Genomic DNA, 25581 nt, shown 5'->3' with positions numbered 1-25581 from the left:
TGTTCTCCCAGTGAGCACTCAGGGCTGATTTCTTTAAGGATGGATAAGTCTGATCTTTTTGCAGTTCATGGGACTCTCAAGAGTCTCCTCCAGCACCATAATTCAAAAGCATCAATTCTTCGGCGATCAGTCTTCTTTATGGTCCAGCTTTCACTTCCATACATTACTACTGGGAAAACCATAGCTTTAACTATACGGACCTTTGTCGGCAAGGTGATGTCTCTGCTTTTTAAGATGCTGTCTAGGTTTGTCATGGCTTTCCTCCCAAGAAGTGGGCGTCTTCTAATTTCGTGGCTGCTGTCACCATCTGCAGTGATCATGGAGCCCAATAAAGTAAAATCTCTCACTGCCTCCATTTCTTCCCCTTCTATTTGCCAGGAGGTGATGGGACCAGTGGCCATGATCTTAGTTTTTTTGATGTTGAGCTTGGATGGCTTTAAAAGAGCGTTTGAAAGATGCATGGAGGAGAAAGCCAACCTTGACTATTAGCCACAACAACCATGTTCCACCTCCATTGTCAGAGGCGGTATGCCACTGAACACCAGTTGCTAGGTGGGCAACGTACACTTGGGCTCAGGTCTTCCTTGTCGGTTTCCAACAAACATCTGGTCAGCCACTGTAAGAACAGGAAGCTGGACAAGATGGGCCACTAGCCTGATCCAGCATGCTTCTCAAGTTCTCAAACAACGCCAAAGACAGGGAGGAGTAAACTAATGGCGGGTTTTGAAGTCATCAGTAGAGGTTGGCATGGGAGTGCTTTACTTGACCACCCACCATTGGTGGCACTGCAGCTTCCCGAAAGGGACAGGGCCAAGACAGTGATGGGGGCAGCGTGGGACAAACACACTGGTGGGTCAACCCAACGCATTTGCACCATGCCCGTGTTGTCCCTCCCGCCTCAGAAAGTGCAGAGAAGCTGGTGACCAGAGGTCTGGTTGACACCACCACCCTACTGGTTGCTATCAGAAGGCCACACTGTTTGCTCAAGCTGTGAAATTCTGCCATTGGTTGAACTAGCCTCTGCCTCCCAATAGCTCTGTTTGAGCAGAAGTTGGAAGCCCAAGAGTGCCCCTTCTTCCCTCAGTCTCTGCCAGCCAATATTTTGAGCATGAGAAATGAACTCGGTGCACCGACACACTGATTAGTTCCTTGGCAACGGACAAGTGTGGCTGCCAAGGATCAGTACATTTTGAGGAATAGTCTTCGGACAGCTTTATACATATGTTTATCTGGCAGCAGTTTTGGAGGTGAAGCGGGAAGCAAATCAGCCCTAATTCCCCTTGTTAGTTGCTGATTTCTCATTAATTGTGCTGAGCTGCTTGGGTGTTTACTTGGACAGGAACATACAATTCTATTGGAATGCAGTCAAGAATTCACTGTTAGTTAATGCCCACTTATTTGGAAGTTACTGTACAGTTCACTTGATCCCCTGTTGGAGTTCCCAGAGGAGAACTCCAAAAATACGTACTTTTGGCTAGGTCACAGGCAGATTTGTGAGTTTTCCTTTCAGATCTGCATGTGGGATTTAGAATAGAACATCCTGCTAAGCAAAGAAAGAAAGAAAGAAAAAAAGAGGAAAGGAAAAGGAAAGGAAAGCACTTTCTTGAGAAGAAGGCGTGTGTACAAGGGAGAACCTCCCCACTAATTGGGGCACAGCAGCTTGTAGCTGAATGCATGTCACACTAGAATTGCATGTTGCTTTGTATACATGGAGGGCAGAGTGACGCAGCATCTTCCCATCTACTATGCATATAAGGAAAGGTTACAACCAGGGCTTTTTTTCAGCCACAACTCTGTTCCAGCATCTCTTAGGTGGGCACCATTGCCATTATAAGACAACAAGGGAGGCGTTCACAGTGAGTTCCGGCACCTCTTTTTCTAGAAAAATAATACCGGTTAAAACATTTGCAGCTTTTAAGCGGAGAGAAACGGGGAGCGAGGAGGGACATGAATGAAGGTGTACAAGTTTACGCCTGGTGTGGACAGAGATAGGTTTTTCCTCCCTCTCTCTCATTAGTCTAAAACCCAGGTTCAACCAGTGAAGCTGAATGGCAGAAGATTTAAGACAGACAAAAGGAAGGACTTCTTAACTTTGCACATAATTAAACTATGGAATTCGCTGCCACAGGATGCACTGGCGGCCACCAACCTGGATGGCTTCATTAGAGGATTAGACAAACTCGTGCATGATAGAGCTATCAGCAGTTGTCACTTTCCCTCCACTGTCAGAGGCAGTGTGCCTCGGAAGAGCAGTTTTGGGAAATCACAAGCAGGGAGAATTGTTGCTGCACCCACATCCTGCTTGCCTGCTTCCCAACTGGTTTGCCACTGTGAGAACAGGATGCTGAATTAGATGGGCCACTGGCCTGATCCAGCAGGGTTCCTTGTGCTCATATGTACAATACTTAGATCTTGCCTAGCTCAATGCATGGACCCATCTTTTAGACTAGGCAGGGGCTATTTTTTTGGTTTCTGTGTTTTGTCCAGTACTTAGCACACATGCTGGCGCCCATGCAAACAAGCAGTACTTACTACACATGCTGGCATTGAAGATGGTAGTGCTGCTTCTATAGTGCTATAGAAGAAGGGAACTTGTCTTCGCTGCTACACTAGGTAGTTATTAAGCTCACTTCATATTTCAGATTGCATGGCACAGAGGGAGGTGACATCAGTAGGATAAGTAAATAAAACACTGCATTTGAGTTCTATGCAATGGGCCATTTTAATAGAACAAATGAGCTCTGAAGTCAAGGCATCTTCATTTACACACTTCTCCCTGCATATCTGTTTTTACGGTCTATATCATTTCCTTCCCAGAACAACCTGCCTGAGCTGTAATAAGCAATAAAGTCTGATTTCATAGCAACGCTATGTCAGAAATGCTTCTCGGAGTAAATATAGTTACAGTGCCGAATTATATGTTATTGGCACTGGAAGAGCGAAACGGCAGAAGCGGAGAGAGATTGGAAAATTAAAAGGCAAAGTCACGGGAGGGAAATAGATGCTTTCGGATGAGGTTTTGAAAATAGACAATGAGCCAGCGAGGTGGGGAGACGCAGTTGCAAAAGGACTTTGCTCCAGATGGCAGGTGCCAAGGTGATGGTGTGACAACAACTCTGGCGCCATCTGAAGGCAGATGTTGGTATTTGGAAGCGAATGGTTTAACTACGTTTAACTCTGTGCTTTGTGTGAAGGCGTACTTCCTTTTATCGATCCTGACTATTTCCATTTCTTCCTCCAGTTCTATGTACTTTTCATGGGAGAAAACCACCTTCACCTCCCCTTTATGACCAATGGGGGCTGTGTATGGAGGCAAGGTATCTAAGATTGGCTTTGTGTGCACCTCAAGGGTGCCATTGCACCCATGGGTGCCGCACCGGCAACCCTTGGCCCAGGTCGTAAAATGGATTTTGGCGCTGCTCAGACATTCTGATTGCACAGAGGGAATCTCTATGTAAGCTCTCTGGAATTACCATCATTGCAGAGACAACAGCAGCAGATGTTCCAGTTCACCCTCCTGCCTGGCTGTTTCCTCATGTGTCCCTGAGACAAAAAGGGAAAGAATCCCACGAGGGCTCTTGAACTGCATGATGATAAACAGTTCCTGAGAAGTGTCAGAAGAGGATGTTTTTCATTCAGCTGTTAGCAGCTCTGTGCACATTTGATTCCCACTCTTCCAATTGTATTCACCATAGATTACACACACACACACACACACACACACACACACACACGTTATAATTTTAATCAAGGTTTTTGGCACCTGGGGCCATTCTATATCGTGAAAGGTTTTGCATAGCTGCTGCCATTGCAACTTCTGTCGGCTTGGGTGATGCATCACTAAAAGCAGAGAAAACACACCTTATCAGTAACGAGGACACAGATTTGCAGGCGCTAATTCATACGTATAGATGCCAATTTAGAAATAATGTTTGTGTTTTAAATAGAAATACATCTCACCCTAATGGAGGAGATTATGAACAGGTAACCCATCTGCCTGCTCAGTCTGCTACCCAGGTGCATAGATAAACTCAGCAATGGCACTCACTCCCATAGGAGACAGGAATGCTCACCAATTTAGATGGCTTTAGATGGACTGGGAAAATTCATGGATAAGGAAACCAATGGCCACTAGGCATGATGGCTATGCTCTGCCTTCACAGTTGGAGGCAGCAATGCTTCTGAATACCAGTTGCTGGAAACCACGGGGGGGGGGGAAGTGCTCTTATGCTCAGGTCCTGCTATCAGGCTCCCCTTAGGCATGTGGGTGGCCACTGTGAGAACAGGATGCTGAACTAGGTTGGCCAATAGCCTAATCCAGTTAGGGCTCTTATTATTTTCTTACTGTAGGTGCCAACAATTGACAAGCCACTCTCCCATTTTAGGATTAAACTGGACATACACTAGGCAACCCTTCCCATAAAGCCTTGCTTGAGCAGTATTGAGAGTCTGAAAATCCAGTAAACAATACGTTAAGCATTTATCGTGACTTGCCAGATCCTTGCCTGGTTCTGCAGCCCCAAGGAAATGTCCTTCCTAAATTTACCCTATCATTTGCAGGCCTCTTCCCTGCAAGGCCAAGTATGATGAGTTTGGTACAGCATGGCGGACTGGCGATGGAGACAATACGCAGACTCATGCCATGATAAACTTGTCAGTACTCTTCACATCACTCATACCTCCCTGGCTGTTATCAACAGTGACAGCACCAAGACAGAAATCGATAAACAAAGCCTGGGGCTGAGTTGCCCCTGGACTTAATCCAAGGAGGAGCTGAAATCTTGCTTAGTGCTGTGCCAAAAAATTATCCTGCCATTTCTCCTGACCATTCATCACTTATGAAAACAGAAAATGACACTTCAACAAGAAATCAAAGGGGAGAGGAAAATGGGTGAAATTCTCATGGGTGGAGTACCGTACAGGGGCTTTGTCCTGCTTACCTTACTTTTCAAGCAGCCGGGGGGTATGTGTGAGTGTCTGTTCTTTCATTCCATAGATCATCTCACCAGAGATCTGCACACTGCAGCCTTCCTGGGTGCCTTCAGCGATAGCCTGGGGCGGAGCAAGGGGGGCGGGGGGATGGGCTGCCTCGGGTACTGCCCTGGGGGGGTGAGACACTCGGGGCGGCACCCTGACCCTGTGATCGGCGCCGCTGGCGCGTGGCAACTTTTAAGGCTGCAGCGTGCGAAGAGCAGCACAGCATCTGTGCTGCTGTTTGCGTGCTGCAGCCTTAAAACTTGCTGCGCCATCGCATGGTCGGGGGGTGCCGGCCACTTACGCCCGCCATCTTGGGTGGACTGTGCATGTCCGCACATGCACAGTCCACCTGGGATGCTTCGCGTGTGCCGTGACGTCATGGCGTGCGCGCACTAGAAAGCAGCGCCCAGCCCCCAGGGGGGTGCCCCTGCGTTTGCCACCCCGGGTGGCAAAGCGGCTCCCTACACCCCTAATGATAGCCCACGAGGCAGCTCTTTCCACAGGGCTTTTTCAGATCAGGACTGCAGTGTGCAGTAAGGGAGGCTGCAGAGAGCTTGAGAAACATTCAGTGGAAAGAAACACACATGCATGCGCCTGCCACTCATCCACATTGTAATGATGAGCTGAACCCTGCACCTGCTGAAATTCTAAAGAAATTCTCAGGTGTCCCAAGACTGAGGTGGGGAAAATGTAAGTCTTTTTTCACAGGAGAAAAAAAAAAACTTTCAATAAATCAGCAGGCCAATTTCTGCACAGCACTAATATTGCTGGTGGGGAAAAGCAGCACTTAAAGATGCCGCCTGGAATGGAAGCAACTGTAAGACTTTTTGGCACAGAATGTAACACCCCCCCCCAAAAAAATGGGTGGAAGCATTTATTCATTAATTCATAAAATTGTTAAGTGAGGGGTGGGTCCCTACAGCCCTGCAGATGTACTGTAGTTTTTGGACTCCAACTCCCATCAACTCGGCCCATGGATGATTGGAGTTGGAGTCCAGCCACATCTGGAGAGCCACAGGATTCCCACCCCTGTATTTGCCCCCCCTGCTCAAATGACTCACCAAAATGGCATCCCCCCTCCCCACCAGGGAAGAAGGACATCGGGGAAAAAATTAACCAGGAACAAGGGAATTGACATCGTGATCTGCTGCCCCTGGCGGACCTTGCCGCCTGAGGCAGTTGCCTCACCTTGCCTCATGGGTGCATTGGCCCTGTCCAATTGGCACCTGCTTGGTCACTGTGAAAATAGGATGCTTGGCAAGATGGACCTTTGGCCTGGACCAGTGGGCTCATTGTATGATATTATATTTGCGTGTCGAGGTCCCCAAGCCACCCCTCAATAAATTCACACTTCAGACATAATCTTTGTTTGGGTTTTTGGCAATAATTTAGGCCACAACTTTATTAAAATACGAATTATGTGAGTGGTTGCGTAGGCATTGATTCTGACTAGCTGTCAGCGGTGGGAGATCCCATCCGGGGAGAGATATGGAGGCTGGGTGCAGAGCCCTCCCGCTCCCCGGAGGTTCCCAGGGGCTCCTGCGTGGCCCTGTCCCCCGACCGGGGTTCAGGCAAAAGCAATGTTGAGCCCCTGGCTTCCTTTAACGGAATTCCCTACACCATCATCATTTGGAGGGGCGACCGCCCCTCCAATCACAATCACAATGAACCAATGCCTAACCGCCAACCTTACAAGTTGTGACTAGTTGCTACTGCAGTAGGCAAAACCAGATGGCCACAGCCAATCAGTCAACTGTAAAATTCCTACTGGGCCCCTGCCCCAAAGCAGACGACCCCATGACAGGCAGTTGCAAGGTCAAGTAGCATCCTAAGAAAACCAAGGGAGGGAAGGGCGGGTGATCCGAAGCATGCAGCCAAGAGGAGGATCACCCTGCGTGCTAGAGTATATAAAGGACGCTGGGCTGTCCATCAAGAATGGCAACATTTACTTTTCCCCAGCAACATAGCTAAAGCCTATTGAAGCTGTGGCCAGCCAAATAACCCGCCCAGTGGCAAGGGAGGTGGCCTGCCAGCCCCCACCGCAACCCATGCTCTTACTGAGTAGAACATGATTTCCCATTGCTCTCTTCAAGCAGATCCTCTCCATTTACATGCATTTCATCTCCATGGCCAGGGTTGGGATGAATATATCCTGCAATTTCCCCCTTATCTTGCTATAAGTTGTTCTTTACATTTTTTTAGTTTGTTCCACCCCAGCCCTCCCCAATCATTTGGCGTTTTCAAATTAGTTTTGCTGCATTTTATCTCCTTGAAGATAAGTCTAAAAATGAGCACTCTTCTTATCTCCCATACATCGTTACAGTCTGAGAACACTCTGTATTGGGTTCTCTTTTGATGGTAGCATCTTTTATCTCTAGGGTACCTTATAACATGCAGCGGTTGGGAGATGCAGAGGCTTGTAGGAGGGGAAGGGTTCAGTGACCTGCATATAGTAGGTTAGGGTGGGGTGGGGTGGGAAGGGAGACATGAGGAGTTCGATCTTTGCAAATTCCAGTCTGGATTGACTCAATCTGTACCTCTAGGATGAATGTGCAGACCGTAATGTGTAGCTATTCTTCTGCATTTGTAACAAATCAATCTTATAGTGTGGCAGCTCCTAAACTCTGGAACTCCCTGTATTATTTTCAGCACCTTCTAAAAACCTTTCTGTTTAGATAAGCCTGCCCTGACATATAAAGCTGACATGTATTCTAATATGCAATTTTATCTTACAGTGCAGGGCTGTCCAACTTTTTTTTTTTTTTTTGGGTGGTGGTGGTGGGGAGGATCCCGCGATCAGCCAGGATCGACTAGGGGCATCCCGCAATCAACCGGTAGATCGTGATCGACCTGTTGGACAGCCCTGTTATAGTGTATATTTTAAACTGTTGATTTTCTTGAGTGCCCAATCAGGCTAGAGCAGGGTTTCCCAAACTTGGGCCTCCAGCTCTTTTTGGACTACAACTCCCACCACCCCTGGCTAGCAGGACCAGTGGTCAAGGAAGATGGGAATTGTAGTTCAAAAACAGCTGGAGACCCAAGTTTGGGAAACCAAGGACTTGAGCCACAGCTGGGATGCAGCACAATGCACGGGAACAAAGGGAGGGATGGTGATTCCCAGGGAAGAGTCAGAATCACTCACAGTTTTGTGGTGTGCTTCCTCGCGGTCCATTAACACCAAATGCTCACCTAACATAAATGCTTTGCCTTCGCCCACACTTAACTGTGGTGGTCTAAAGCTTAAGGGTTGGGGATCCCATCTGTATTGCCTGCAGGAGTCTTTCCCAAGCCTTCCTGGAGATGCTAGGGGTTGAACCTGGGTCTTTTGGCATTTGTTGTTGTTGTTGTTGTTGTTCAGTCGTTCAGTCGTGTCCGACTCTTCGTGACCCCATGGACCAGAGCACGCCAGGCACGCCTATCCTTCACTGCCTCTCGCAGTTTGGCCAAACTCATGTTAGTAGCTTCGAGAACACTGTCCAACCATCTCATCCTCTGTCGTCCCCTTCTCCTTGTGCCCTCCATCTTTCCCAACATCAGGGTCTTTTCTAGGGAGTCTTCTCTTCTCATGAGGTGGCCAAAGTACTGGAGCCTCAACTTCAGGATCTGTCCTTCTAGTGAGCACTCAGGGCTGATTTCTTTGAGAATGGATAGGTTTGATCTTCTTGCAGTCCATGGGACTCTCAAGAGTCTCCTCCAGCACCATAATTCAAAAGCATCATAATTCAAAAGCATTCTGTCTTTTGGCATGCAAAACAATTATTCCATCACTGTGCTACGGCTCTTCTGCCTTCCACTGTTCACTCACACTAGTAGCTGCAGAGGCAGATTGCCTGGCTACTCTCAATCTGCCTCCCCAAGGTAAGTCACTTTCTTCCAGTGCAAGCAAAAGGAGAATTAATTGGGGTAGGGCAAGCAATTTTATTTTTTTGGACTACAGCCCCTATTGGCTCTAGCCAGCTGGAGGGCCCCAGGGTGGTGGAGTCATAATTTCATCCTTTGTTCCTTTGTATTGTGCTGAATCCCAAATCTAATGAGTTGTTAGAAATCTTGCAAAATTCCACATGGGACACAGTTTCATGCTGAACTCAGGATGAAAATCACGCAGTGTTTGTGCACACCTACATTTTTCCTTGTAGCTAGCTGTGGTGAAACCTGCCTGCATGAAACCATCAATATGCGGCCTCATACCTGCTTAATTTCTACACAAAAGTGTGTTTCTGCAGAGGGATTTTGTGACGTTTGATGGGCCCCTGGGTTTGGCCATATCAAGATAAAAGATTGTTTTCCTTTATTACTGTATCTTTGTGCTTGTCCAGTCTTGTTAGATAATCTCATTTTCAGTTGGCACAGACAACAATGAAGAGTTTCCTCCTTGCTTATGTCCATAGTTTGCACACATTGAATGTGCAAGAAGCATTTTTCAATCTGTTTGCTTGTTCCCTGTCCAACCTGCTGGTTTTTGGAGGTGCTTCAGAGGCCTTTGTTGTTCGGAGCGGTTGGCTCGGCAGCCAGATCGCTATAGGTTTTGTCCCTTTCTCTAGCTCTAAGGCTTTTTGATTATAAAGCATCTCATATGATTATGCATTTTAAACAGCACTGTCAAGCTGCTAAATAATTTGCAGCAGGGTAGTCATCTGGCTCCTAACCAAACGATTTGAAAAACAAATGCAACAAATAATTTGAAATACAAATGCAACAAATACAAATTTCATTATACAGTCACAGACCTGGTTTTTTAAAAACCCACATCTGCATGGCACCCAAGCTATTGGGTATTGGGATGGTCCAGCCACAAGCCCATGAATGAGCTGGGTGTCTCTTTGCTCCCTCCTCCTCCTCCACCCATCCCCCTTTCCACATGCCTAGCTTTGGTCCTTCTGTCTTGGCTTATAAAACAACAGTTTATTGCATGGACAGGTAGAGTCCCCCAAACCCCAGGTGACTCCCAAGCAGAATAATGACTCTAGGCAACTTGCTATGGGATTAAAATTGGCCACAACTTTATTAAGATTCAGATGTAGGGAGACCTTGGCTCAGGCATTGGGCGTTTATCCTTCCCAATCCCCAGCCGGGGGATCTGGGAGACTTCAGGGTTATCCAGAATATGTGGGGATTGGGCTAGCTCTGGAGAACATATGTTCAAACAGAAAGCCCGCCCCCCCATTTGCCGCCACTGGAGGGGAGAGCAATGAAAACCTCTCAGCGTATGGCCAATGCCTCCCCCCAAGACCCCTTTAACGGGGAACCCTGGTAACACCGCCGCAAAGGGGGTGTGGGTCACCGCTTCATGCCCCCCATTTAAGGAGATAGACTAAAGGATTCCACCTAAGGCCTGAAACCGCCAAAGTTGTGATGTTTTGCTACGGGAAAGGCAAAACCTGCTGATGCAGGAGAATTCCTTTCCTGCCCTTCAACAGCGACCTTGATGTCGCAGCGCCTGTGTACCTGTGGAGAAGAGGTTAACCTACAGAAGACTTAATTGAGGGAGTGGAGGGTGGGAGAAGCTCTGGAGCTGACTGCCGCTTCACAGGTAAGCTTCACCTTCTGTTGTGTGGGCAGGGTGGTCCCTCCCCTTATCTGGCCAATCCCCTGGCAATGCCTCCCCAGGCGGGATTGGGTGGTTGACTGAGATAGGCGGAGACCCCAGGTATCCAGCCTGGGAAGGGTGAAGCCAGCCCAAACTTCCAGGAGCAGCACTGGGATCCAGGGGGCTGCACGCAACCACACAAAAGTCACCCCCCCCATTTGATTTGGGGAGCGGTCATTATGACATCCAAATTGGGAAACTGTGGTTTAACTGCTACTTATAAATGAGGATTGAAAAGCAGGATTGAAAAGCAAAGAGAGACCATGTGGACACATGGGAGGAGCCATAGCTCAGTGGTAGAGCATCTTCTTTACATGCAGAAAGCCTCAGGTTCAATCTGCAGCATCTGCAGGTGGAGATAGGAAAGTTTTGCCGTAGAGCCACTGTCAATTATTATAATAGACAATACTGGATTAATGCTCTGACTTGGTATAATGCAGTTTCCTATATTCACAAGTAGGTTCCTTGGGTTTATTAGTCTGAGCTTATTCATGCAGAATGAGTGGCAGAATTTTCTGAGCTATGTAACTTCATATTTCTGCTGCTGACGTGTGCATGTGTAACCTGGAGTGTGGGTTATATATATATTTTTAATATACAATACAGTCGTACCTTGGTTCTCAAACAGAATGCATTCTGGGAGCCCGTTCGACTCCCGGAACTGTTGGAAAACCAAAGCACGGCTTCTGATTGGCTGCAGGAGTGTCCTGCAGCCAATCGGAAGCCATGGAAGCAACACTAGATGTTTGGCTTCTGAAAATCGTTCGAAAAGCGGAACACTCCCTTCCGGGTTTCAATCGTTCAGGAACCGATTTGTTCGGGAGCCCAGGCGTACAGCTTCCAAGGTACTACTGTATAGGTTTCTATTTCCAGCATTTCCTGTGACATCACATGATCACTTTCAATGATGTGGCCTGATGACATGAACAAGGTGCTAGCAATGACATGCCCAACTAGGTGTTCCCTTGACCCTGAGTCCAGATAATTGGTCAATTGTGTACTTTGGTCAGGGTTCTACTCCCCCTGAGGGTGTAGGTCTGTAGTTGGGGTGTGTGTGTGTGTGTGTGTGTGTGTGTGTGTGTGTGTGTGCTCTAACTGCAGAAGATTATCTCATAGACTCAACCAATCACTTCAGTTCTGCAGAAGGGAGCCTCCTGCAGCTGCATATCATCTCATCAGGAGGCCCATTCCATACCATGTGACTTGGAACTTACCCTTTAAAATGCTCTCCCTTACATATCAGACTGACTGTTGTCTTTGCAATGTCTATTGAATCCCTCCCCTTCCCCACAAGCCTTTACAGTGGTGAATATTATCTCAATCTGTATCGGCACTGGATCTGAAATTGCCTTTAGTTCTCAATTGCTTTGGGATGTTTCACTGGATGGAATTCATAAGAGGAATGCACGCGGGGGGGGGGAGAACCCACATTAAAATGCCATTTGTATGTGGCGAAGTGGCGCATCCTGGTGAAAATTACTGCAGACTTTTCACTCAGATGTGCTGTTTAAGTACACACAGGAAGGCATTTAAGTGGAGAAGCTCTGAAAAATATGGTCCTTTGTGCCTGCAGTCTGAACTGCCTTCTGCCGCAGCCATCTAGGAGCCCATTCTCCATAATGTGCAAGTTAAATAGCAACTTATCTCATAAGAAATTGAAAAAGCTAACAGTGATGCACACAAAAGCTAGTACCAAGAACAAACTTAGTTGGTCTCTAAGGTGCTACTGGAAGGATTTTTATTTTTATTTTTTGTTTTTGTTTTGAGTGATGGTTAAGATTTCCTTTTGCATTCAGTATTATAGCAGTGCAGCAGAGAACTGGCAACTCGTTCCCCTAATTAGCAAGTGTGCTTTTGCCCTGTATCCCCATCAATAAAATGAATGTTCTCTGTGATTAAACCAGTTAAAGTTCTACTTGACTCTTAGAAGCTCTCCAAGCCTCCTTTTTTACACTGAAGTTCTAGAGATGGAGGAGAATTTTGTTTGGTCAGCATCTTTCGGTGAACTGACCAGATCTCCACCTCTTGGACTAATGAATGGACCAGATCATGAATTATCCAGATTTTGCAATCCTCAGCTCAAAGGCATACCAATATATGGAAAACAAAGTGGCATATTTCAGAGTAAAATATGCTTAGAAATATGCACATTGAGATAAGATATGCATGAAATGGCATTTTCTGATAAAATATGTATGTAAGTATAAAATTTCATACATAGTTTTTTTAAACAACAACAACCCACAGATTAATAGATTAATGCAGGCACAGGATAGACAGGATTTATGAATGAAATTATGGTCCAGAAATAGACTGATCCATCCCAACAACATTATTTTTACATAGTTTCCCCTGGAAGATGGTATCTATCTATCATCTATCTATCTATCTATCTATCTATCTATCTATCTATCTATCTATCTATCATCTATCTATCTATCTATCTATCTAATCCAGGCTTCAAAACATCTGGAGGGTCGAGGCTGAGGAAGCCTGATCTATCATCTATCATCTATCTTCTTTCCCTCCATCCCTCTCTTTGAGGCAGATTTAAAAGAGTTTGGTGGAGTGAAACTTGGCTCTTTGTTACAGGGATTCATCAGAATCTCCTTGGCAAGGGTCTGTGGGTTTTTGGAATGGAGCTTTGTCTGTGTATTTCCCATCTTTTCTTGGGACAATTATCAGGTTTTCCACTGGGCACAATGTCAAGAGTTCTGCTGCAGCATATGCTCACAGCATCGGAGCCTTTTCACTTTCTCTGTAGTTCTCTCTCTCTCTCTCTCTCTCTCTCTCTCTCTCTCTCTCTCTCTCTCTCTCTCCACCATGCAGTTTTACTGTTGGTTATTGCCCCCCACCTCTATCCAGATCCCTGCTTCTTCTCCTTCCTCATCTCATTATCTCCCTCTGATGCATGAGGAAAGAACATTGCTTTGCCTTATGATGATACCAGGTGACCATGTTCACAAAAACTACCCATCTCATGGTCTCACTTTCTCAGTATGTAGCAGTGAATTTGTCAACTTGCCATATCTATGACACAGTGTCCCCCTCTCGCTTTACTGCTCTACTGCATCACTCCTGTTGCACGGTCAGGAGCATCCCAGACCTCACATCACTTACTGGAAAGTAAGATAGAAAGCTTAGTTACAGAGGATGTTCTCGGGTCCAGCCGAAGTGAGGGGACAATTTCTTCTTACTTGCTTCATGAGCCTGGGCAGGGAACATTTAATCTAGCCTACTTTCTTCTGGCCAGATAGGTTTAGATGTTCCTGCTAGGCTATAGCTTGCAAGCTGCATGCTTAAATTTTTTTAAAATCATATCATCATCATCATCATCATCATCATCATCATCATCTCTCAACTGGAGATTCAAACCCACCACCTGCCATCTGAAGGGGGCCAGGCAAACCTGGAGACTTCAGGTTAGCCATGGAAGTCTGGCAACCCAACAAGGCTGTAACATACATGAAATGCAGCAGCTAAGTAAGGACTGGTCTTTCCCGTGTTAGTGTTGCTAGAGGGTCATATCCAGATCCTGGAGACCAAGGAGTGGAGCCTTGGAACCCAAGCAGGGGTGTGGAATTTTTCCGCTGCCAGTCAGTGTAGACAAAACTGAGCTAGATGGACCAATGGTCTCATGTGAGCTTCCTGTGCTCACATGTTCCTAGGATGAACTCAGCCTCAACCCATTGATGGGATTTTTTTTTTTAATGGGCAGGAAACACCTGCTGTTCTGAGACTGACCTTGCATCTCAGGCACTAGAGGACTACTGCCCCTCTGCAAGTCTCCATTCTGGTGGCAGAGAACATAAGAAGATCCTGGCTGTGGAATGAGGCCAATGGCCCATCAAACCCAGCACCCTGTTCCCACAGTGGCCAACCAGACTCACCTGTGAGCATGCTTGCATCTACCACCCCTTTTGAGAATTTCACTGGCCATATCTATGATGATCACAATCATAATCCTTGTGTGGATGTGGTGGGGGAGAGAAGGGAGAATGGGAAGAGTCATCCCTCCTTACATCCTGGGAAGTGACATTGCTCAGTGGCAGAGCATCTACTTTCCAAGCAGAAGATCCCAGGTTCAACCTCCAGCATCTCTCATCAGGGAGAAACCCTTGCCTGGAACCCCGGAGAGCCACCTCCAGTAAGTGTCATCAATACTGAGCTACGTGGACCAAGGGTCTGACTTCCTGGCAGCTTCTTAGCGTGAAGGGTTGAAGCTCTGTGGCAAAGCATCTGCTTTGCATGCAGGTGCCACCCTTGAGATGTCTAAGGAGGGCTTGGAAAGTCTCCCTTGAAACCCTGGAGGGCCACTGTCAGTCAGAGTAGGCAGTACTGTTAGGTGGGCCACTGGCCAGAGCTTCCTAATATGAATTAGCCGTTCTGCAGGATGTATGGTTTTCACCAGAGGGAGTCTGTGTAGAAAATGTCGAGCTAGATGGACCATGGGTCTGATTTGGCACAGGGCAGATGTTCCCCATCTTCCTTGTAAAAAAACCCATTGTCATTTATGCATCACTTCTGATTTGTGCACAGATATACAGGTGCACACAGAAGGAGATGTAACAAAGAAATACTGCCTTGTTCCTGGCACAGTCTGCTCATTCCCATTCCATCAGGTGGCATTCTGATACCCAAAACTGGCTGGTGTCTCACTGGCCACCACTCGGTAACCACCTGGCCATTATAATTTTTTCTTCTTCTTCTTCCTGTTCTGCAGCTCTGATCACTGCCCTAGTTTTCAATCAGTGCACTGAAGCATCAGGCCAGCTGGCTTTTACATGGTGATTTGTTGCTTGTTCGCAAAGCTTTTGCTGGACTCCAATTGATTCATTTTGCGGGGAGGGGGGGTGGGATCGCATTGTAAACAAGGAAGAAGGCCAGCCTTGGAACAGCGGGTGCTGGTGGGCTTCTCTGCCCCACAATCTCGCCTTGGCTTGGCTGCCGAGTGGAATACGCGATAAATGGCAGCTGAATGGCAATAAAATATTTATTTCCGACTGCAGCTTGATAATTGGCTTGGTGAGAAAGCTAATGCGATTTATCGGAGCCTTTGTTTATATAGTGATTTCGGTGAAACAACACAGCGGGCATGTGGGGCTTTGAAGATGCCAGTATGTGGCATGCTGTGGACACATAGAACTTCCCAGAAGCAGGAAAACAGAGCAGCAACATTATGCTCCAGAAACTTGTTGTCTTTTCAGCTGCTTTGCTAGCTGCCCCCAAAATGGCATTTCGGCACTTTTCCGCATGACGTCTGACCTGGAAGTACCAGTCCTCCATCTTTGAAGTTCAATGGGGGAATAGATGTTATGTATATGGTAGAGCTGTGTGGTTAAATGGTTAGCATGCTAGGCTAGGAACTTACTGACTGACTGACTGACTGACTGACTTACTTACTTAGAAGATGCAGATGGATTGTGGCTAATGCTGTGTGAATGCAGCTTAAAAAGCACAGTGACAGGAGCGCACAGGAGCTGCCATAAATTGTAACTGTGTGAGCTGTGCTTTGCTGGGAAAAAGACAGGGGGAGTTTGGCTGCCTTGATCCTGATGGGCCACCCAGCAGCTTCCAGTACCATTAATGATATTTTACAATATTAATAATAGTTATTATGCTAATGTGTTTATTATATTTACTTGAGACATTTTTTTCTCAAAGATAACAGAAATGAAATAAAAAGAAACATTAAAACCCAAATATAAGAACAGTAATAGAACAAAAAGGTAAAAATCAAGATATACAAGATACATACATATTGTCAGGCGGGTGCTGAGAAGTTCCCTCTGCCTCTGAGCTCTTTGCTCTCCTACTTTCAATGCCTGGGAGAGGGGGGATGCTTTTCTAAAGACACTGTGTCCGTCAGCTGTCACCCTCTGGCGCTTCTTCTTCCTCCTCTCCCATTATTTCCCAGCTTTCCCCCCCATCTGCCTCTGAGCTGTTATCTCCCTCAAACCCCTGTTGTAATTCTGAACTGTCTTCTTCTCTTCATCACTCCTCCTCTGCCCAGTCCCTGACACCTATATCTGGATCTATATTTATGTTTGCAGTGTAGATGTGCAACTGGTTTGGAAAACCAATGTGACAAGTTCCCGGCTAGAATCCCAGAATGTACTTCCTGGAAATATTTTGTGGCCAATCATGGCTTAGGCATCAGGAAGTTCACTGAAATCCAGAGCCGGTTTCTCTCAGCACCGAGAGATTGGGGGAAGGGGCAGAGCATCTGTTTTGCATGCAGAAAGTCTTAGGTTGAACCCCTGCAATTTTGTTGTACCTGTAGGGCTAGGAGAGAATCCTGCACAGAATCCTGGAGAGCAACGGCTGGCCTATGTATCTGGCACTGAGCCGGATGGACCTGATGGTCTGACTTGGTCCCAGGGAGCTTCCTAGGCAGCAAAAGAGATCGAGATCTGGAAGAGTCGTGTCAAGAAAAGCATGCCGCTTAATTCCTCACGACACACTGACTAGCTGTTTGTACTGACTGGTCACCACAGATCAGTGTAACGCTAATGCAAGGCTAGAAGGCTAATTGTAGAACTGAGCCAAACACAGAGGATGAGGCCTTGCAAGCTGGTGCAAGATGATGGAAGTGTGATGGTTTTTCCACAGAGCTCTTCTGCTCAGTTTGCAGTAGCTGGGGGAACCGCAGGAGAGATTATGAAGCCAAAGGTTACAGAAATTATGGAAGAAAATGATATTTCCCTTCTTTTTCTTTTCTTTCCCTAGGGCAGCAGTTGAAGCTCTGGCAGCTTTGTTGAAATCAAGTAAGCTTTTCCACCCCCTCGCTGAGTTCCACCCCTCCCCTTTCCTGCACTGTCTATGTAGGTAGAAATGTTCCCGTTTCCCCAAAGATATATCCTCTTTCCTCCTTCATCCTAATCAGTACTGCTTGTCTGAAACTGCAAACAGGGCACAGAGGACTAATACAGCGAAAAGAGAGGAGGCTGCATGTGATATTTAGGTCATGTCCTACCTTATTTACTGCGCCTCGAAATGCATAACTTACAAAAGCAGTAAGAGGGAAAATGCCCCCCAGGGTGCCGTTTCTAAAATGGCAAGATTAATCTCTTAACTGCTCTGATGTTTGTGAAACTGCCTTCTCCTGAGACATGCTATTGTTATCCCAGCGATGTCTACTCTGACTGGCAGTGACCACAGGGGAGGGCCCTTGGCTTGGGGTTAGAGCAGATGCCTTGCATGCAGAGGGTCCCAGATTCGATTTCTGGCATCTCCAGGCAGGGCTGGGGAAGACCCTTGCCCGAGAGACCCCAGTGAGCTGCTGCATGGCAGGAGCCAGGGCAAGAGGAGGAGGAAGGGACAGAGCAGTCCGAGAGGGAGGGAGGAATGCCGGATGTAGCAGAGGAGGAGGAGTGTTCAGGCAAGGGATGGGCCAGTGGGCTGCCTGCCACCCCACCTCCCTGTCTCCTGGAAATGGCTTGAAGAGCGAAGTGCAGTGATCGATTCCATGTAGGCAGAGCCTCAGATTACATGTGTGCGCCCCCACCCGTCAGATACATAAGCTGGGTGTGTGTGTGTGTGTGTGTGTGTGTGTGTGTGTGTGGTGCCCCTGTTGCTGCAACTGCTTTTCAGGGCACAAATCTGGGGACAGCTGCCTAGAAGTGTCTGTGTATCTGGAGCACTGCGAGAGCTGCTGTGAGCGCTTCTTTGTCAATAAAGACTTAACTATCAGACGTGGGCTGTTAAGGCAGTACCTTAACAGAGTTCAAGGATGCATTGCAGCGGGTGAGAGGAAGTGGGAGGGATTTGAGGACCTGGCAGTGAAGGCTGGTCCATTAGGAGAAGCTTTGCACTGCCCCGCCAACCTCAATCAGCCCCCCTGCCCTGCCCTGCTTTCTTGCTTACAGCTAGTCCACAGGATGTCTCTGGTTGCCAGCTTCCTCCAGCTTAGTCTCTGTGTTGCCTTTGTAGAACTCAGCAGGGAGGAGGCTAGGAACAAAACTAGAATTAGTTTGTTCTAACTGCAATTGGATCTTGGTCCATCTACTACATGGGTTCCTTGCCTTACGTCCCACCAGTTCCAATGGGACTTGGGTGTGTTAATCTGGATTGGTGCATTTCCTGATTTTTTTGGGGGGGGGGGAGGAGGGAGTGATACCTCTGTTCGTTTCTGATCCAATCTGAAATGGCCAAGGGGATGCGAGGGGTAGGGGAACTTGAACATCACGACCGAATGCTAACGGTTTTGGTAGCACTGATGTGCGACAGTTTGTATCTACCCTTTTTTAGAGTACGGTATCTGTCAGATGGAAAGGCCTCTTATATGAGCCCACGCACACTCAGGATGAATGTTCGTGAAGAGAATGCCATAGCCTATTATGCCTCTTCCCCATCTAAAAACACTTAGCCTTTTATTACCAGAATTTAATAAAGCTTTGATTAAGAAAGAGTGCTCCACCATTGCAGACAATCTTCCCGACAATAAATCACAATGCAAGTATTGTCCTTTCTCTCTCTCTCTCTCACACCCATGATCTCCTTCTCTTCCTCGTTGCCCCTGTTTCTTTCTCTCTCCCTCTCTCCTTTTTATGAGCATTAGGAATGAATGCATAGGTGAAAAATTGGATCCCCAGAAAGCTGTACTTAAATGAGGCAGTTCATGTTCTCCGTTTGCAAATAATACTCTAGCATTAACCTGGGCACTTAAAGGTCAAATTATTGCAACGAGGAAACACCTTCTGGCTCAGACATTAAATCTTAATAAGGGGGATGATCAGGCCGCTCCAGAGCTGCCTTCACCACTGAAAAGCAAAAAGAAAAAAAGAAAAAGAAAAGAAAGAAAGAAAAAGAAAAAGAAAAGAAAATGAAAAATAATTTAGGAAAAGAGGAAATGAATGGAATGGAAAAGGAAAAGTTTCCCTTCGGTATCCTTTTTTCCTGGGCATCTCCAGGACCTTCATATCGCTGAAGCTTAGTTGGAGCTGAGGCAACAGTACAAAGGTTCCCCCCCATGGCATTGCTGAGAGTTATCACCTTTTCTCGGTCATATTTTTGTGACTTTTTTTTTGGGGGGGGAAGAAGTTCCCCTATTTTTTATGTTGCCCTCCCCCTCTGTGTTATCAACATGAAGCCACACCACAGTGGCCCATCCAAGCAGGGACCGTTCATGGTGTGATCCCTGACTGTTTGGGATCACTTGTGTGGTTAATCTAGCAAGGATGAGGAAGCAGAAGGCAAGCATTGGTTAACTCCAGTTTATTCATGCAAGCAAGCCAAGCCACCCTTTGCATGGGTTGGTTTGATGAGGGAGTCAATTTGACTTAGATGTAGGTTCTCAATTTATCTTTCACTTTGGCCACTGTGGGTGCTATTCCACACCCTCCAGTATTTCACCGGTTAAAATGAAGATGTCCATGTGTGTGTAGCCCTTTAGTCTCATGCAGTATCTGAGCCACTCCCCATTTCCCATTGTTATACATTGTTGGAGGATTGTTTTTCTTCAATGAACCTGCTGTATAATGTTCTCATTTCCTCTGCAGTGTACTCTGCTTGTCTTATACTTATTTAAAAGCAGGAAGGGTGTTCTGGTTAAAGATGCACTACGCAAACTTAAATTGTCCTCTAACAGTGTTGTGAGATTCTCGCTATGGGCTCCCCTGAAAAGCAAAGCCTGAGCACAGTACATCAGTGTTTGGTCAGTGTTTTGTAATGGCCACGGATGGTGAAGGAATGGCTCTTGATGGGACGACATTGTTATAAGATGGTTTCTAGAGGACACTAGAGAATGGGGAAGGTAGCAATCCTGAAACCTGTTATCTGTTTATAGAGGGTCTCTCTCTCTCTCTCTCTCTCTCTCTCTCTCTCTCTCTCTCTCTCTCTCTGTGTGTGTGTGTGTGTGTGTGTGTAAACAAAGATAACAGATTTGAGTAGCAGTATTGGCTGCATTCAAACACCATACCTAGCCACTTCCTCTTCTCTCCTCCTCTGATGTGGCTACAAGGAAGAGATCAAAAGCTTTTGCTTTCTTTTTTGATTAAGCTCAGTTTAGCTTTATGCCCTAGTCCCAAACTTGCTTTCTCTGCCTATTGGTAGGGCTGGCCCTGAAACTCTGCTTCATGTGGCTCACTCTGCTTAAATGGTAGGGCCTCCAAACATACAGCTGAGGTCATCAGGAAGAACCAGCTGTTCTGTATGTTTGGAAGGGCTTCCAGAAGACCTCCAAACATACAGAATAGCTGATTCTTCCTGATGACCTCAGCTGAGCCTGGGATCTCTGTGGTGCCCCTGCTGATATTGGCATGACTACAGCTACACCTGGCACAGAGTGGAAGTGGTATCTATTACGTAGGCATAGCATTGTGTGGTGTGTATTGTATTAACACCGGCAGTAGAGGTCCAGCATTAACACAGCAAGACCTGGTCCGACATATGCTACAGGAGTCACTGTACGTGGGAGAAGATTCCACAAGTCAGGTTTTGTTCCCCCTCTGGTATTCGCGAGCGTGCGTTGCAGCTTGATTGTCAGTAGCAAGACCTGACATTACTGTTTTTGACCCAGAAGGCTAGTCAATATTAGTGTTTGAGTTTGGAGTCTTGGCAAAAAAAAAGCAAAGGGCAAAAAGAGGCAGAGAACAGATCACAAGGCTAGGAGGGTACCTTTGTCGAGCATAAATACCAAGGCGACAATGTGGAGTTGGTGTGGACCACTGGCAGAGCCATAGCTGTCAACTTTCCCTTTTTTGTGGGAAATTCCCTTATTCCAGCACCGTTTCCCAATGCAAAAAAAAGGAAGGTTGACAGCTATGCAGAGCACATGCTTTGCAAGTAGAAGTTCCCAAGTTCAATTTCTGGCATTTCCAATTGAATTTCAGGTTCTCAAGTGGGATGCAGTTGTACAGTTAGGTCACCCTTTACTATTCTACCCTTGGGCCTGGCCTAGAAATTCAGCTACTGCAAAATGCTGTGGCTAGACTGTGTGGGGGGGGGAGGGAGGGACAGAGCACCACCAGAAGTGGCAGACTCTCAAATTTCAGCAGCGTCCTGTGCAATGCTAAAATTCAGTGCACCTTGCATCTCTCGCTCCGTTCAATGGCATTGCTGTGGTGCCCCCGGCAGTGTGGTGCCCAATGCAGCTGAACTGGTTGTGCTACCCTAAAACAGCCTCTGCCTCAAGCACATAACTCCAGTCCTTAAAATCTTGCACTAGTTGCCCATATGCTACTATTAATTTACAAGGCCCATAACAACTTGTGTCCGGGATACCTCATGATTTCTTATATCCTTGCCTGATTTGCAGGACTCTCTGTTAGTGAGATGCAGATGCATGGGTTATATTCACCATGAGCTGTACATTCAGTAACTGTGGGTTCAGTTCTGTGGAACTCCCTCCCAGCTGAGATCAAACAGGCTCCACTCACTGTTGAATTTCAGGCAGTGCTGGCTGGGACTGATGGGAGTTGCAGTCCCAAACATCTGGAGGGCACCAGGTTGGCAAAGGCTGAGCTAGGTAAAGCATGGTTCCACTTCTGTCTTGAGATGGAAACTCACTTGAAATTTGGCTACCCCCCACCCGCTTTGTTTGGATTTGCCCAAAAGTCCTTCCCTGAGAGCACCACCAATAGGAAGCCTAGGTAAATTCTCTGCTTGGAGAATAGTAGCTTAGATAGACTTCTGGTGTGACTTAATGAACAGCATCTTCATAGGTTGTGTGGGTCCTAGCTCAGTGAAAGAGCAAACACATTAGCATGAAGAAAGCTCAGTCTCTAGCATCTTAAGGATCTTGGACAGCAGAGATGGGATACATCTGTCTGAGACCTTAGAGAGGTAGAACCAGTCAAAGTAGATGATATCTGTTCAGATATAATGCCCTCCAGATGTTGTTGGAGTCAAGTTCGTATCAGCCCCAGCATTCATGGCCAATGGTCAGGGGTGACAGGGATGAGTTGTAGTCCACTACATATACAGGGTGTCATGTCAGCCCAAGGTATAAAGTGCTAAAACAATTAGGAGTCACTGAAGTCACAAATCCCTGGTTTTGAAACAGAGCCTAGAGTGGTGCATGTGGGAATCTCTCTTCAGACACATTTGCTGACAGGAGGGGTGAGGAACACTTTTCAGCTAGAGGGCCACATTCCCTTCTGGGAGGACATGCTTGTGGTGCGCAGATGAAGCAGTGAATGTAAATCTCTCTCTCTCTCTCTCTCTCTCTCTCTCTCTCTCTCTCTCTCTCACACACACACACACACACACCACTCCCAATCTTCCAACCTGGCAAGCAAAAGTCTGAAAAGTCTGGGAGCTATTACAAGGCAGGCTGCATGGCATGCACATCTCCAGCACCTCACTGCTGCTGCCCACCCCCCAGCTTTTTACACCTGAGGCAGCTGCCTCACTCTGCCTAATGACAGGAGTGACCCCGCGTGTTATGAAAATATCAGAGCAACCTAAGAACCCTCCAACACTTAACTGGAAGCTATTACTTCTGTTATAAAAGTTAGAGGTTTTGCACTGTGTGGGCAGTATATCCAACCAAAGAGTCCCATCTGTGCATGGATTCAGGCTTGCACAATAGAACTCCCCACTCTCCTCCCTTTCTGCCCCATACCTTCCACAAATCTGCCTCTAGAACAGATTCAAGGGGCACATGGTGGGAGGAGAGGAGGGGAAGTTCTGCCATGCAAGTGTAAATCCTTGCACTGACGCGACGTGTTACTTGGATGCCTCCCTTTGTATATTTCAGTTTGCCTGGGAGCTTTAACCCACTAAGGAAATAGGGAATGCACGAAATAAACGTGGCTGCAATCCTATGCACACTTGCTAGGGAGTAAGTGCCATTGAACTCAGTGGACTCAGTTCCAAGTTAATGTGCGTAGGATCACGTGTGCACAAACACATACATGCCAAATGTCACTCTAAAAATAAACACACACTCTCACACACGCTCTGAACATTGCAATTTAAATAACTGGTGCGTTAATTCAAAGACTGTAGGATTCAGTTTGAGCTGTCACTGCTTGCCTCCCCTCCCCCACCACCCTCTCTTTCCTTCCAAACGATGTTCTCCTGGCTCCACATGGTGGCACTCTTACCATAACTATGCTACCCTCCAAAGCCCTTAATCCAATATTTATTTTTAGTGAGTAATTTGTTTATCAGCCAGTTATTTTAATCTAATGTTGGTCATATTTGTCACTGCCGACTATCAGCATTCCCCAGCATTAGAAACTAGTGCATCTTTTAAAGGAAATTAGCGAGCTGAAGCAGATCTCTGAGGCATTTGCTTGGTGGTTATGGGAAGCGAAGAAAAAAAGAGAGAGTAGGGGGGCCCCTGGAAAGTGGATTGCTCTGCTTCTTTCTGAGAAAAAACAACAACAGTGACAATCAGCAATTTAAAGAGACCAGCAATTATAGCCCCAAAATGTTCTCCAAAGCAGAAAATGACTGTTCCTAAGGTGGCTGAAGAAAGTTCTTAAAGAAAAGTCGTCCACAAATCATCCAGTGTGTTTTGAGTCAGAGAACCTCCTCCTCAGATAACTCTTTATTCTCAAGAAAAACAAGTCAAAACATTGTGGAATTTGTAGGAAAGATAGGAAGTTGCCTTATTCTGAGTCAGCTCAGTATTGTCCACACCAGGGATCAGCAAACTTTTTCAGCAGGGGGCCCATCCACTGTCCCTCAGGCCTTGTGGGGGGCTGGACCATATTTTGAAGAAGAAGAAAAATGAACGAATTCCTATGTCCTACAAATAACCCAGAGATGCATTTGAAATAAAAGGACACATTCTACTCATGTAAAAACACACTGATTCCTGGACCCTCTGCGGGCCTGATTTAGAAGACAATTGGGCCGAATCCAGCCCCCAGGCGTTTGCCTATCCATGGTCCATACTGACTAGCACTGCCTCTCCAGGGATTATGGGGTCCATCCCACAGTGCCGGATTTATGTATAGGCTAAGTAAGCTGAAGCCTAGGACCTCTAAATCTAGGGGGCTTCGCCAGCCCGCTCACTCCCCAGTGGGCAGTCTCCCCTCTCCCGAAATTGCAAACCCAAGACTTCATGTGAGGGCAGGGCAACTCAGGCCCAGCAACTATGAGACTCAGGGCTACCCAGTGGGGCCCAATATGAAGCAGTGCGGCACAACTTGATTTTTTTTTTTTGTAGGGCCCCAGTTCACAGCCAAAGTCTGCAAAATCTTATAGATATAAAAAAAATCCATCTAGATTGCCTTGGTGCAGGGGCCCCCTTAGGAGCGGTCCGCGGGGCCCAAGTTGGCCCAATTGCTCCAATTGCCTTAAGGTCAGCCCTGATGAGACTGTGTAGGGGTTGGACTGACAAGCCCTGCACCTTCTAGGTTCCTGGTGTCAGAATTCAAAATACAGACCTAAGGACTTGTTATGGAAATAAAGGGGGGCACTTATTGGAAATCAGTTTTGTCCCTTCTCCCCCCAAACCCCAAGACAATGAGCCCAGCCACCTTTTATTCACAGTCACATAAGCACTACACTACAGCATGACCATAAACCTGTACGTTCAACCACTGAAATATACACCCAATATGTAGCAAGAGATTTATGTTACTGCTTTATGAATGAACACTGTGTTTTATGAATGGCATTGTATTTTGTGAATTACCTAAGAACCACCAATAGGGAGCTCTAGAATCTGACAGCTAACCAATGGGGTACTACCAAACAGTGACCGCTATTGCTGAAAGCAGGTAACCAACAGGGAACGCTTTAGTTCAGCCTTTGCACTGTTGACTGAACACCCCCTGCTGTGCAGATAATGGAGAAAGCTTGTAAATTGTATCCCTTCTGGCATCTGGCCAACTCTATTACGCTGGTGTAAACCCTGGTGCACCAGAAACCCAGAATAGCAGCGAATAAAATACGTCAGCGACTGATAAGACTTGTCAACTAGTTCTTTCAAAATCTTCCTAAATTATAAAGCTCCAAAATACAGGCCAAAAGAGAACAAGTCTGGGAAGAGCGAGGCATACAATGGGCACCACCAGTGAAAAGGCCCTGCTCCGTGTAGCTCCTGCCCTGTCATTTGA

At 46.7% G+C, this 25581-nt stretch overlaps 1 protein-coding gene across 1 annotated transcript in view; it reads left to right on the top strand.

The window, feature by feature from the left end:
• The window catches only part of LOC117056939 (cytosolic carboxypeptidase 4-like), a 211096-nt gene that overhangs the window by 41176 nt on the left and 144339 nt on the right, over positions 1-25581 (top strand). Inside the window, exon 6 of the mRNA XM_033167644.1 lies at positions 17294-17331. Coding sequence (XP_033023535.1) covers positions 17294-17331 — 38 coding nt within the window. The remainder of the gene's footprint in view (positions 1-17293; positions 17332-25581) is intronic.

This window comes from Lacerta agilis, chromosome 13, assembly GCF_009819535.1.
Source record: "Lacerta agilis isolate rLacAgi1 chromosome 13, rLacAgi1.pri, whole genome shotgun sequence".
Taxonomy (NCBI): domain Eukaryota; kingdom Metazoa; phylum Chordata; class Lepidosauria; order Squamata; family Lacertidae; genus Lacerta; species Lacerta agilis.
This window is presented reverse-complemented; position numbering and strand designations above follow the sequence as displayed.